Source organism: Anolis sagrei, chromosome 5 (assembly GCF_037176765.1).
Source record: "Anolis sagrei isolate rAnoSag1 chromosome 5, rAnoSag1.mat, whole genome shotgun sequence".
NCBI lineage: Eukaryota > Metazoa > Chordata > Lepidosauria > Squamata > Dactyloidae > Anolis > Anolis sagrei.
Window position 1 is genome coordinate 137,028,698 of NC_090025.1, and position 14,552 is coordinate 137,043,249.

The 14,552-nt window shown below is 42.5% G+C and overlaps 1 protein-coding gene across 2 annotated transcripts in view; it reads right to left on the reverse strand.

The window, feature by feature from the left end:
- The window catches only part of ADAMTS20 (ADAM metallopeptidase with thrombospondin type 1 motif 20), an 83,208-nt gene extending 80,350 nt beyond the window's left edge, over positions 1–2,858 (reverse strand). The window contains exon 1 of one of the 2 annotated variants that reach the window (XM_060777580.2): positions 2,472–2,858. In XM_060777580.2, the coding sequence (XP_060633563.2) occupies positions 2,472–2,562 (91 nt within the window). In that variant the 5' untranslated portion in view covers positions 2,563–2,858. The remainder of the gene's footprint in view (positions 1–2,471) is intronic. The other variant, XM_060777581.2, reaches the window with a different exon arrangement.
- Positions 2,859–14,552: the final 11,694 nt, after the last annotated feature.

The following is a 14,552-nucleotide window of genomic DNA, read 5'->3' on the forward strand; positions in this document are numbered from 1 at the left end:
CAAAAACTAATTCGTAAGTCTTTTGGTACTAATGTTGGAGAGTGGTCCCTGGTCAAAGTGGTCCCTGGTCAAAAAAACACTGCTCTATATGATCACTGTTCAGAGAGTAGGAAGCCATTCTAACTTTTTAAACTTTAATTATATGAACTTTTTTCTCTTTCTTTTCTACATTCACCTTTAAATATATATATATTAAATTCAACAAAAATATCTATCTTTTAAAAATCCAATTGTGTGCATGGTGCAGAGGGTTCAGAAGGAAGAACTCAACAAATACAACCTGCAGACTGCACCTGTCAAGTCAAATCTTAGGGAGCATCTACAATTTGTAGAGTTAATGTTGTCTGACACCCTTTAAGCATTCGTGGCTATGGGGTCATGGGAGCTATAGGGAGCTATAGCCTTTCCACACAGCCATATAACCCAGAATATTAAGGCAGAAAATCCTACAATATTTGCTTTGAACTGGGTTATCAGAGTTCACACTGCCATATAAACTAGTTCAAAGCAGATAATGTGAGATTTTATACAGCTCTGTGGAAGGGGGCCTTCATTTCACAAGGTCTGTAGCCTTTTCTGCTTAATAGTGCTGTTGCTTTATCAAACTACAACTTCTATAATTCCATAGCATTGAACCATGGCAGATAAAGTGTTGGGGAACCATGTTAATTCTGCTCTTCCTGTGAACCCTCAGTACTTCCCAATCCATTCTAAGCACCTTTTCACTGTCCTTTATTCCAGGATCCGATCCCAGATTATTTGCTGTAAAGTGGAATATATGAGTCCCCACTGCCAGATAACCCGGGATAAACAGATAATCTGGGATCAGGTCCTTGGATAAAGGGCTAGTGCGGAAGGGTCTTTAACTATGTTTTGAACAAAGTAGTGCAGGCACTACTCAAGGTAGAATGAGTGCACATAGCTGAATAATATCCTACATTGTCCACTTTGAACTGGCAGTGTGGACTCATGGTCCTTCCACACAGCCCTATATCCCAGAATATCATCCCTCTTGACCTTCCGGAAACAAATGAAACCTTGGCAATGGGATCAGGCTTTTGTAGATTAGGTTGACTTGCTGACATGACGACTTTTGTAGAACTGACTGACTACCCCTTGGATGATGATTCAAACCAGTGACTGCTGATTGCTTGATTTTTATATTGTTTTATATTGTTTATTGTTATACTGCTGTTAAATTGTATATTTATGTTTCTGGTATGGGCGCCAACTTGTTAGCCGTCCTGAGTCCCTCTTTGGAAGTTGAGATAGGATGGGATATAAAAGCCTGAAATAAATAAATAAATAAATAAATAAATATCAAAGCAGAAAATCCCACGTTATCTGAGCGTGGATTCAGATAACCCAGTTCAAAGCAGATACTGTGGGACCTTCTGCCTTGATATGTTGGCGGGCAGGAAAAGAGATTTACAGATGGGCTCAAAGCCAACCTTAAAAACTCTGGCATAGACACTGAGAAATGGGAAACCCTGGCCCTTGAGTGCTCCAGCTGGAGATCAGCTGTGACCAGCAGTGCTGTAGAATTTGAAGAGGCAGAATGGAGGGCGAAAGAGAGAAATATGCCAAGAAGGCGTGTCAAGCCAACCCCAACTGGGACCACCTTCCACCTGGAAACCAATGCCCTCACTGCAGAAGATGCAGATCAAGAATAGGGCTCCCCAGTCACCTACGGACCCACCGCCAGGATACTACACTTGGAGGACCATCATCCTCAGACTATGAAGGATTGCCTAAGTAAGTAAGTGTAAAACTACAATTCCCAAACTCCCATGAGCATTGAGCCATGGCAGTGAAAGTGGTCTGGAATGGCATCAAATGACACAATTCCCAATTCTTCACCTGGGGAAGTTGACCCCAGGAGCGGCTCAAGCCATTACGCAAAGTAAGCCTTTGCAGTATAGTTGATTTTGCCCAGGGGCGCTATTGAGGCGCTCTTGGGGGGAAATAGACCTTGACATATGCGAGTTGTAGTTACTGGGATGTATAGTTCACCTAAAATCAAAGAGCATTCTGAACTCCACCAATGATGGAATTGAACCAAATATGACACCCAGAACTCCCACCATGAACAGAAAATATATATCAGTGATTGGTTGGGGGGCGGCGCCAAAATACCATTTGCTTACCAATGAAAATTACCTAGGGCCGCCTCTGGTTGAGGCTAACAATAATCATACCCCTGAGAAAATACACACACATCCAACCCGCGCGAACAGGCAATTCCCGCTCTTTTATGGGGAGCGCACGTGCTAGGCACCTTCCGCGGTGCGCATGCGCACGAGCCTCGCTCCCCTGGCTCCAAACCCAGTCCCTCGCTAGATTCTGTTGAGCGAATGCCTTCTATCCCTACTTCCATGGCTCAATGCGATGGAATGACACAAGCGGTGCTTTGGTGAAGCGGGGAAGGCGGAAGACTTGGTCAAACTGGCCCCGCTCGCCTTCCCTTTTACCTTGCTTGGGGTGCAGGCGGAGTTCCCACGTCCTGCCGCCGAGGAGGGCGAGAAGGGACAGGAGCCCGGCGAAGCCTTGGGAGAAGCGCATGGTGCCTCGAGGAGGGAGGGAGGGAGGGGAGGAGGGAGGCGAGCCGTCGCCGGTGTGGCCTTTTCCTCCTTCAGGAGCGCGAGCCGCCCGCCCGCCGCGCCGCCGTCCTTCTGCCGGGCTCCTCCATGGTCCCGCTCGCTCTGCCCAAGCCTTGAGAGCCGGGCTTGGCTTCGCCAGAAGGGAAAGGGTGCCTCTGCGCCCGCCGCGGGACCCCCGACATCAAAGGCTGTGCCCGCCCCTTGGGGCAGAGCTGGCCCCTGATTGGACGAGGCGCGGGCTGCCTACTCTTTCGCTCGCGCTCACCCGACGGCTTCTTCTGAGGGGGCCGCTGCCTGCCTGCCACCCCTCCCTCTCTCCCTCCCGCCCTCCTCGCCTTTGATTCATTCATCCTCTTTTATCCTCTCCCAGGGCCCTCCCGCCCAGACTTATAACCCAGAATAGCAAACCGGATCATCCACAATATCTGCCCTTTCCACACAGTTGAATAAAATCCCACATTATCTGCTTTGAACTGGAATAGATGTCAGTGTGGACTCAAGATAACTCAGTTCAAAACAGATATTGTGGGATTTTCTGCCTTGATATCCTGGGTTTTGTGGCTGTGTGGAAAAGCCATGGGTTATCTTGAGTCAGGAACCATCTGCGGCGCAGTGGGTTAAACTCCTGTGTCTGCAGGACTGAAGACCAACAAGTCGCTTCAGGTGTGAGACAATTGGCCGTCCACAAGGACATTGCCTAGGGGACACCCAGATGTTTTGATGTTTTATCATTCTTGTGGGAGGCTTCTTTCATATCACCACTTGGGAAGCTGGAGCTGACAGAGGGAGCTCATCCCCACTCTACCCAGATTGAACCTCTGACCTGTCGGTCTTCAGTCCTGCCGGCACAAGGGTTTAAGCCACTGAGCCACCGGGGACTCCTATGTATACGCTATTTATACCTCTTTTCTACCCCAAAGGGGACTCAAGGCGGATTACATCGAGACAATCATTCAATGCCTTAAAACACATACAATTCCAAAAAGATTAAGATTAAAATTAAGTTAAGATTTAATACATATTAAGACATTTTAAAATATGACATTCCATATTAAAATCACTCCATCCATAATAATAATCCAAGCCATTCCATAGTCATTGCACACATTCCAAATGTCATTGCATTGAATTATTCTTTGAAAGCCTGATCCCCACAGCCAAGTTTTTACTTTTCTTCTGAAGGCTAGGAGGGAGGAGGTCTGATCTAATGTCACTGGAGCGGGAGTTCCAGAGATGAGGGGCCACCTCTGAGAAGGCCCCGTCTCTCATCCCCACTTGCAAGGGGGGTGGGACCGAGAGCAGGGCCTCCCCCAATTATCTTAATCTTCAAAGTGGTTCATAGAAGGAGATACGTTTGGACAAGTAGACTGGGCCAGAACTGTTTAGGGCTTTATAGGCTAAAGCCAGCTTTTTGAATTGCTTGAGAATGATTTTGAATGGGTTCCATCCCATGACGTTTGCCTCATCCTATCAGTGCTCTGTCGGAATCCATCTGCAAAGTGTTTTTTGAAATACTAAGCATTCTTCCATTGCTGAAGCACTGTTTTTGTGTGCAATGGGAAAATCTGTATACATCCCATCAGCAACAATGCTTCTAAAAAGTAACGTAGTGGGTGTTTTGAATTGATTGGGAGGAGACAGCCTTCTGTGGTGTGATGTCAAAGTGCAGTGGTTTCAAATCATAAGAATCGTGATAATCAGATGGATTGAGATTCAAGGCTTGTGTGTATTGTCTGATGTTAAAATGCCAATTAACCTTTTCCCAATCTCAGAGTCACAAAGGCTATTGGTTTGCAATTCCTATTATTTCCCTGTCTGGGAACCCAAATTGGTAAAAAATAAAGAGCACCAGCCTCTATGCAGAAACATATAGCTGCCCCTCTGTATCCACAGACTCTATTCATGGATTCAACAATCCATTGAAGGTAACTATAAGGCTGATGTGGTTCTCAATGGAAATGAGTTTGACACTCCTTGGTGTAGAGGCAACCTAGAATCCAAGATGGCTACTCTGAGGAGGCATGTACACTGCAGCAATAATGCAGTTTGATGCCACTTTAACTACAATGGGAATCTGCTGTGGGATCACGTGAGTTGTAGTTTGGTGAAGCAGAGAAGAAATTGTAACACTCCCAGTCACAGAATCCATAACATTGAACCAGGGCAGTTCAACTGGTATCACACCGCATTAACTCCACAGTGTAGATGGACCCTGAAACTATCATACTTTAGGCATACCATGAGAAGACATGACTAGAAAGCACAATGATGCTTGAGAAGGTAGAAGGTAGTAAGAAAAGAGGAAGACCCCATTAGAGCTCAAGGAAGTTGGGGTCCTGGTCCTGAATCCTCAAGACCTGAACTGGGCTGTTGGAGTGACTTGAAGTCATTCATTGTTGTTATGTGGCTTGAAGTCATTTCTGACTTACAATGATCCATAAGACCTATCATGGTTTTCACTTGGCAAGATTTGTTTGCCAGTGCCTTCCCTATGGCCAAGAGAGAGTAGGTGGCCCAAGGTTACCCAATGGGCTAAGCAGGAATTTGAGCCCTGGTCTCCAGAATCCAACACCCAAACCATTATAACACATTAATAGAGTCACCACATTAATAGAGTCGCCACTTAAGCCTTGCATACGTAAATAAAAGCATTTTTGAACTTTTAGAGATTGTACATGAAGACTTCTTCCAAAATGCATCCAGGACTGACTTTTCTTTCATTAGCTTCCACTTTCCTTATGATTTTTATTTTGCTGGCCGAACATATAGAGCCACCCTTTTTGCTCATGTCGAGAATAGCTGGTGAGGCAGCTTGTCCACTATTTTGTGTTTTTCCAACCTGTGGTCTACAAGAACTAAAATATGGTCCGTGGCCTCACCGTTACTACACCATTGCAATGAGAGCAACTGGTCTCGCAAAACCCTCATATAGTGCCAAGGCTTATTACATTTGGTTTTCTGTGGGCGGGCAGATGGCGACTACTGGATGGCATATGTTCCATATCAGAAACTAGAGCTGATGTGGTCTATCCAATGCAATTTTTTGAATCAGCACCCCAAATAACCAAACCAAATATAAAATTGACTAAAACCCGATTCGTAACCCTTTTGGAACTGATGTTGGGCACTGGTCCCTGGTCAAAGGGGCCCATGGTCAAGTGGTTTCTAGTCAAAAAAAGGTTTGGGAACCAAAAGTTTGGGAACCTGGCCCTCCCAGGGAAAAAAGGTTTTTTTAATTATAGAGGTATTACAAATTTTACATTGCCAGCTTTCCTTCACTGATACACCTTGAGTTACAATGGCAATGCTAACTTACAATACAGCTTTAAAAAACAGAATTAGATTTAAGCTTTGTAACTACCTTTTTCCCAAGGTCAACAATAAGGCCTTCTCACATGGAAAAACTCCCCATTGGTCCCTTAGATTAGAATATTTAATCTATAAGTAGTCAGAAAGTGTAAGAACTATTTCTACTCCCTTTTTGTTCAGAGTAGGAAGGAGTGAGAAATCCACTACTCTGTAATTATGAGACAGTTTAAAATTAAAAATTAATTAAAATTAAAAACAAAGAATTACTTTATCTGAAAAACTGGTCTGTGAGAACATTCTGGGCTAGTTAGATGACCTGAAAATATAGATAGTGATAACTGGGTAATCTCTATTTCTTGAAATTTTCTGTGTATTATCATAGCTAACAAAGACTTGTCTTTGTGAAATCATTCCGGCTGCAGTAAAATGAAGCCATCCATTTACATTGTCTAGTATCAATGTATGGAATCACGTGTGTGGGTGTGTGTGCCAGTTTCTTCAAAAGCCTGTAAATGAAAAGGGAAAATCCATGCTTATTCATACTTCCTCCTTTCCTTTCAGTTAAAATTGTAGCAAATTTTAGACCTTTTCAGTGGTGATGTATTCTGAAATGAATGTCCTGGAGATTCCCACTTAAAATTCCTTTGCATTTTACAAAGACACCATTGTATCCTATTACGCAGCCCTTTGGCCAACTACTCAATGTAACCCTTCATTTCACTGGGAAATTGTTATCTAAAGGAGAAAACGTTAAAAGTTAACAATTTTAACGTCACATTTTAGGAGCATCAATGCATATTCATAGTTTTACAAAAAGTCTTATTGTTGAATTAAAAAGAATCATAACCCATTTGGTTTAATGCTCTTTCCATCTCTATGGCATTTCATCACAAGACCAGTATAATTACTTGTTTTTATTCCAAAATTCTTTTCTAGAAGATGAATTTGGATAAACTGTTAAATCGTTGCTTTCAACAAGAGATGAGAAGACATGAATAATAAACTCTCATATTGCTAGTTGACATACTGCACAAAGTCAAAGAAAACATTGCTTGATAACTGACTATTAATCTGATTGATATTTGGCTATTAATCTGAAATGAGCCAGAAATAGCTAGCAGCAGGAAAAGGCATGATGGAATCCATTCAAAAAATTACATTTCTAAAATGGAAATTGTTACCCCAAGTTCCTTTTATACATTTTTTGAAATCTGTGAATATTTTACCACATATATATGAATTAATATGTGAACTATATGCAAATAGAGGGGCTACAGGTATGGGAGGCTGATGCCTCTGGCAGCAGTGGACTTGTGAAACCACACCATGTTCTAGTCTCTACAGTGGTTCTCAACCTGTGGGTCCCCAGATGATTTGGCCTTTAACTCCCAGAAATCCTAACAGCTGGTAAACTGGCTGGGATTTCTGGGATTTCTAGTCCAAAACACCTGGGGACTCCCAGGTTGAAAACCATTCTTCTAGCCTGAAATTTAATGGCACTATCAAAGGTCTATTTTGGTGTTTGGATTCAGCACCTTGGATAGCTCCTTTAACATGTCCATCTCTTACCATAGACCTCCTAAGTAACCACAACCACCAACTCTTGGGAGAAGAATTCATATGAAAAGGTAGATGGATTATGGCGATAACCTTCTCTGATTTTTCATCATAATTGGATGACAACTTAAGGTGAACATTTTCTCCAATGCATGACCTGTTGTTAGTTTTGAAATAAAAGCTTTCACAGCCATCAGTCACCAGTGCAAAGTTCTGAAATTCAAAATTCAGATGGTTTAAACATGAGCAATCGTTTTTGCATAAACTAACAAAGGAATTTTTGTTCTAAGTTCCATGTATGCCAACTGCCAGTGAAATCTTTGCCAAACTAGCTATGAACTTCTTTCAAAATACTCTATACAAGTCACACCACCTCCGTTTTCCTCCCCCCCCCCCCCCCCGCCTTTCCCAGATGACAAGACTATTGACAATGTACAGTTCTTACTAATGGTGCATGAGTGTGTTCTGGGTTTTTCTACAATTGTTCCTTCATATCAATATTTTTTGTCTGAACATATTTTTAAGAGCATCAGTGTTGTGAGTAAACTTTAAAAAAAAGTGCTGTACAAGTTTGGATGAACTATTAATACAAGGTTTTAAAATACACATACATACAAATACAATTTTGGATTATTCTGCTTTACAGAATGTACAGTACTATTCAAACAGTATTCAAAGACATCATCACATTAGTCTGAAATATAAGTATGCAAAGGGATTTTGTAGCACCTCAGCAACTAATTGAGATAATGAAGTAGCATAAATGCTTTTGTTGACTAGGGCCCCTTTCACACAGCTGAATAAAATCCCACATTATCTGCTTTGAACTGGGGTATATAGCAGTGACCCAGTTCAAAGCAGATATTGTGGGATTTTCTGCCTTGATATTCTGGGTTATATGGCTGTGTGGAAGAGCCTTAAATCTAGTCCCTAAAAGGCAACTGAGGAACTTGTATCTGAAGAAGTAGACTTAGTCCACAGAAACTTATGCTACCAATCATTCCCTTGGTTAGTCTCTAACATGCCACAAGATCCATTTACTTTCTAATGTTATGTAAGCAAACACCACACTATGTTCCAGGGGGGTCAAGAATTAGCGAATGGTTTCTGCATATCTATTGCCAAACTGGGAACAGTAACTAAAGGCTGGCACTTCTCTATTTTTGGAGCTCTTTTGGCCCTGTCCAGCTGTTAGGCACTGGGAATTTTCATCTACACACAGAGAAGGGGACTGAAATGTAGGTCACTACAAGCTCCAGAGGGAGGGAAAGCAAAGAAGTTGCATAAGTACTGGCACTTACATGTAAAAAGAATATAATTCAACCCATCTCTATAGAGCCAAAAAGCTCAAGCTATAATTCTGTCATGAAGCAAGAGTTTTTCACTCTTCTTCTTCTTCTTTTTACTGTCATCATGAGCATACTGCAGCTGTTACTTTGGCGAATGAGAAATAGCCTTCACAAGGGAAGGAACAGAAGATCAAAATCAGCCTAATATAACTTCACCCATGTCAGCAGTATTGCTTTAGTTTACCTTGTAAAGTATTTCCTCCCTTAAGTGCCCCCATTTTGTTTATGATGTTCTAGGAATCATCATAATGGTCTACAATGTTTTCCTAATGGTAGTATTATATAATTGTACTGCATGTAGCTCATCTGAAACTATACATTATAATGTTTTATGTTGTAGTAAAACAGCAATGTTGACAAAACCATGCACAACTACAAGGAAGCAGTATTAAAGATTTAATGCAGTATTTACCATTAAAACAAATTGCCTGTTGAGGCTACTAATTACCCTTTCTAAAAAAAGTTGAGTATTATTATTATTATTATTATTATTAACTTTATTTGTACCCCGCTAGCATCTCCCGAAGGACTCGATGCGGCTTACAAAGGCCAAGGCCTCAAAACACAATGTAACAATACAAAACCTAAAGCAAATTAAAAACAATTAAAGCAATATTAAACAACAAGCAATAAACAATACACCAAGATACAATAAAACTGGGCTGGGCCAGAGTAATGGGTACAGGATTAAAAGTGCTGATGTGACAGGTGATATGTAAGGATTATAGGGTAAGGGCAGTGTGCAGTGTGCGGCAATCTTAGTTCTAATAAAGTGCTTCTGGGACTTGTTATTGGAGTTTTCCTATTCTGGAAAGGTACATTGGAACAGCCAGGTCTTGAAGTTCTTTCTGAAGGCTGCCAATGTAGGGGCCTGACTAAGATCTTTTGGGAGGATGTTCCAGAGTTGGGGGGCCACCACAGAAAAGGCCCTGTCTCGCGTCCCCACCAAACGCACTTGCAACGCTGGTGGGATCACGAGCAGGGCCTCTCCGGATGAATGAAGAGTGCGCGTGGGTTCATAAACGGAGATACGGTCGTGCAGGTAGGATGGTCCCAAACCATTTAGGGCTTTGTAGGTAAGCAACTGCACCTTGATCGTAAGCGATGAATCGAAAACGACTCCCAAACTGTGGACCTGTGGCTTCAGGGGGAGTGTAACCCCGTCCAACACAGGTTGCCACCCTATACCCCGATCCGGTTTGCGATTGACCAGGAGGACCTCTGTCTTGTCGGGATTGATCTTCAGCTTGTTCTTCCTCATCCAGATAGACACAGTGGCCAGGCACTCGTCCAGCACCCGAGAGGCCTCCTTGGAATTAGGTGGAAAAGAGTAGTAGAGTTGTGTGTCATCTGCGTAGAGATGGCACCCAACTCCAAAACTCCGGATGACCTCTCCCAGCGGTTTCATGTAGATGTTAAAAAGCATGGGAGACAGAAGAGAGCCTTGCGGGACCCACAGGTCAAAGGCCAGGGGTCCGAGCAGGCATTCTCCAGCTTCACCATCTGGGTTCGTCCCTCCAGGAAGGACCGGAGCCACGACAAAACCGTGCCCCCCAGACCCATCCCAGAAAGTCGACCCAGAAGGATACCATGATCGATGGTATCGAAAACCGCTGAAATGTCCAAGAGAACCAACAGAGTCACACTCCCCCTGTCCAGCTCTCTACGGAGGTCATCCACCAAGGTGACCAAGGCTGTCTCAGTGCCGTGACCAGGCCTGAAACCAGACTGTGTCTGATCTAGGTAGTTGATGTCATCTAGAAAGCCCTGGAGCTGGGAGGTGACCACCCGCTCCAGCACCTTACCCAAAAAAGGGAGGTTGGAGATCGGTCTGTAATTGTTCAGCATCGTGGAGTCTAGGGAAGCCTTTTTGAGGAGTGGACGTACCACAGCCTGTTTCAAATGAGATGGAAAAATCCCCTGCTCCAACGATGCATTAATGATCAGCACAAACCAATCAACCAACCCCTCCCTAGCCGATTTAATTAGCCAAGAAGGGTAAGGGTCTAGAGCCGACGTGGTCGCCCTCACAGCCCCAAGGACCTCTTCCACGGTCTCAGGAAGAACAAGCCTAAAAGAATCCCACAAAATTGGACAAGCAGATGTGACCTCTGAATATGTTTTTCACATAAGATATTCTGTCTTAAAACAAAACTAGATAATCCATTATCAACCAATGTTTTAATATCACAAATGCAGTCCTGATGCTGCTTGACTACACTTTGTGGCAAGAGTGATTCAGTTCTGCCTGTTCACACCAGAGTGCTTGCTCTCCTTATGTGTGAGACCCAGTGTGAATTCCAAAGCTAAACATGGTTTTCCTTAGTGTTTACTGAGTTGTGGTCAGCACTAAAGTACGTGTTATATATTTTTTTTATTTCCAGTCCTGGAGAAGAGCCCTCAGTAAGCAGTATCACCCCTTTAAGCATTGCTATTGGAATGCATTAATGGTGAGCAATTGGCCACCGATCAGTCTTTAATAAAGGTTCTCCTGTATGAACATACCTGACATATAATGATTTGTCATGTATTAAATGGACATTACAAATACTGTATGTTGATATGATTGTGTACTTCATGCCAATTTCCCTATTTTATGACCCAGTTATTACTGCATTTAACTTCTGTACCCCACCCTTAAAGCCAAGATGGAATTAGGCTACTGGCTTGTGGTTAATTATGCCCCTTTTGCTCTATCTGGCTGTGGTGCATATACGATATTGCTAGGCCCAACATCCCCACCCCCACCATGCTGTCTCATGGGAACTGTCCTTAACCATATTCAGTTTGTGACCAAACACCAATTAGGTACCTCAAAGTAAGTTTTAACTAACAATATTTTGAGAACACCTCCACCTTTTGTGATCTAGACCCTTTACCAAAATTCTAGTTTTGGTTGGTGACCTCCAGAGCCCTTCCTAAATTAGATTGTAGAGAGTTAAATTTGTCACATGCTCATTCAGATTGGGCAGTTTCCACTGCAGTTGCTGAGGGGGCTCAGGCCACAAGGTATCTGTGCTACATGATCCTGGATATTCTTGGCATTCTACAGCTACATCTGCTTTTTGCACATCATTTATACTTGTTTCTTTTGTAGTTCCCAGGTTGTTGCCCATGCTGATGCACCAGTGAATCCTGATTTTGTGGCCACTGCTTTCAGGTTTGAGCATCAGGCTCATTGAAGCCATTTTGGCAGTCACCATGGATTTGCTGACATGGCCACTGTCTCACGAGGCATGGACCTTGGCAGCTCACTACCTGGTCTTGTTATCCATTTATCAGATCTTGTTATCCGCGTATCAGGTTTTGCTATCTGCAGACCAGATCTCACTATTCACAAACTGCTCTAAATTGCTCAATTTCAGTATAGTCTTAAATTTGGCCTGTGGGACTCTGGTGGGGAATAGGTTGTACATCAGATGCTGGCCCTCTATTTGTGGCAGGTGTTGGAGGAGTTACAATTTGGAAATTCACCTAGGAGCACATTTGATATTGGATGGGAATTTTGAACGTCTCCACAGTATCGGGTGATTTAGTGGTTAGGAAGAATCTCCTCTCCATGGGGCCAGTTTCTGAGTCTCTGCCCTCACCAGGGGCCAAAGTGTCTCAGGGGCTTACACCCTCTAGCTAGCCTTCCAGTATCTAAGCTGGACTTTTAAGCAACCATGTTGATCAGGGATTGCTCTTTCAGGTACTTTGGTCTTCTGCCCAAAGGGAGGCTGGGGGCTCAGGTCAGGGACAACTGACTGACACTTCTATATCAAATTTGCTCCCCCAAATTTGATTAACTACCACCAAGAAACATTTAAATTGTCAACAATAAAGTTTCCCTTCGTTCATTCCACTACTGTTGTCTGGTCTCTTTATTCCTCTGGTTTATCAGCAAAATTCATTAGGTTCTTTCCAGATCTTTGGACATTGTAGTCCAGATGCTGCTTGACTACAATCTGTTTCCCCAGTATTTCAAGCATTATGCTTTGGACCTAGATAAGTAAAATTATTAAACAATACAATGCAACCAAATCGGGTTTTAGTGGTACAAGGATCCTTTCAGCACTAGCAATGAAAATGACCCTTAAAACCACATTGTGTGTCCAATTACATGTTTTCTTCTGTTATTGAACTGATATTTCTTTAACTGACAATTTATATAATACTTAGTAAGGATTTCCCCTTAATGGGAAAAGGAAGTATAAATAAAGTATCTGTAGGGTGGAGTAGTAGGTAGTGCCAAATACTGATCCCCCAGCTGAGTGGGCAATGCCTACCTCTTGTTTATTATTCATGGCATTCCAAAGAACTGTATTCATTCCATCCACTTCAAGCCTGATTTCAGTTTATCTACCCAGATAAAGTGAAATAATGGAAGGGAGAGATAATGTTTAAAATGTATGAGGATCATTTCATCCAAATATACATGCTCACCCATAATTTTTTGTAAGTCTTATTTAAAAGATATATATGCCTCTTTACAACAAAATGTTCAAATCAGCACTAGCTTAATGTCTGCTTGGACAAATGTAGAGAGCTATGCTTGGAGAAACGTAGCGAGTTCTACACACATAAGAAGTCTATTTTTCAGTGCTTCTGGATCAGAAATGAGTGAGGCAAATTTCATCCTGGAGCTAAGAGAACTTTGCAATATAGAAGCCCAGAGCTGTTTTTAAAGTATAGGCACTCTAACATTGGTAGGTGGCTTGTTACTAATATTGTCTGCTTGCTGGTACTTGTAGAAGAAGGATACATTACTTTTTCCCATTCATTATTAAACAACCTCAAATAGGAATAATATAACAAGTAAAATATGTATTTAAAAATAATCTGTATGTGTTAATTGAAGCACAGAACAGACTGCAGACAACTTCATTATTCCTGGGAAGACTCGATGATAGTTGTCTTAATATTTCTTAGTTCTTGAACATCATGCACGTCTTAATCATTTCTGAAGAGGCTCACCTAGGTGGTCCAATTTTGTCTGATCATTTAAGAGGAGACTTAACCCATCTATAGTACGGTGGGTGGGTTCAAGCCACCTCCCCCAATCATGTTTGCAGCAGTAACTGGCTCAGTTCTGTGAATCGAGCAAAGCTTCTCCAGAAAAAATGGAACATTTTCCTAAATCACCAAGATAACCAGATTTTTGGAAGTTTGGTAGTAGAAGAGGACCAAGGAGGACAAATTCAGAAATTGCCTAGAAAATTTGATCAAAGGGAAATTACAAATGGGGGCTGCACTCATGGAAAAATGCTGATGGCAGCTGTCAATTGGTGGTTGGACAGAAGAAAAACGCGGATAAGAAAAGAGTTAAGGTACAGAAGCACGTGCAGAGGAAACATCAAGAGGTTCTGTAAGAAAGAACAAAAAGAGAGTATATCTTAGTCTTCTGAGAAGCATATCCAAGGGAAGAGAAGCAGAGCATCTCAATGACAGGATAAATCCAAAGGGATTTAACATTCCCAGGCCACAGTGAATTTTTATCATGCAAGAATGTGGAGAGTGAGAGTTCAGATGCAGGTACCTAAATTAGGGCTTCCAAAAACAGGCCAAGGAGAGAGGACTGTCTCCTAGCCCATCCCTGAAGCAAAGGAAAAAGTCCCAAAAAGGGAGCAGAGTAGGTGCTCAATATAGATCTTTGGGAAGTACAAGAGTATCTTTTGGGCAGATCTAGAAGACCCCTCTCTATTATGCCATTAGTTTGGTCACAGCACCCAAAGAAGACAACAAATAATGTACAGCA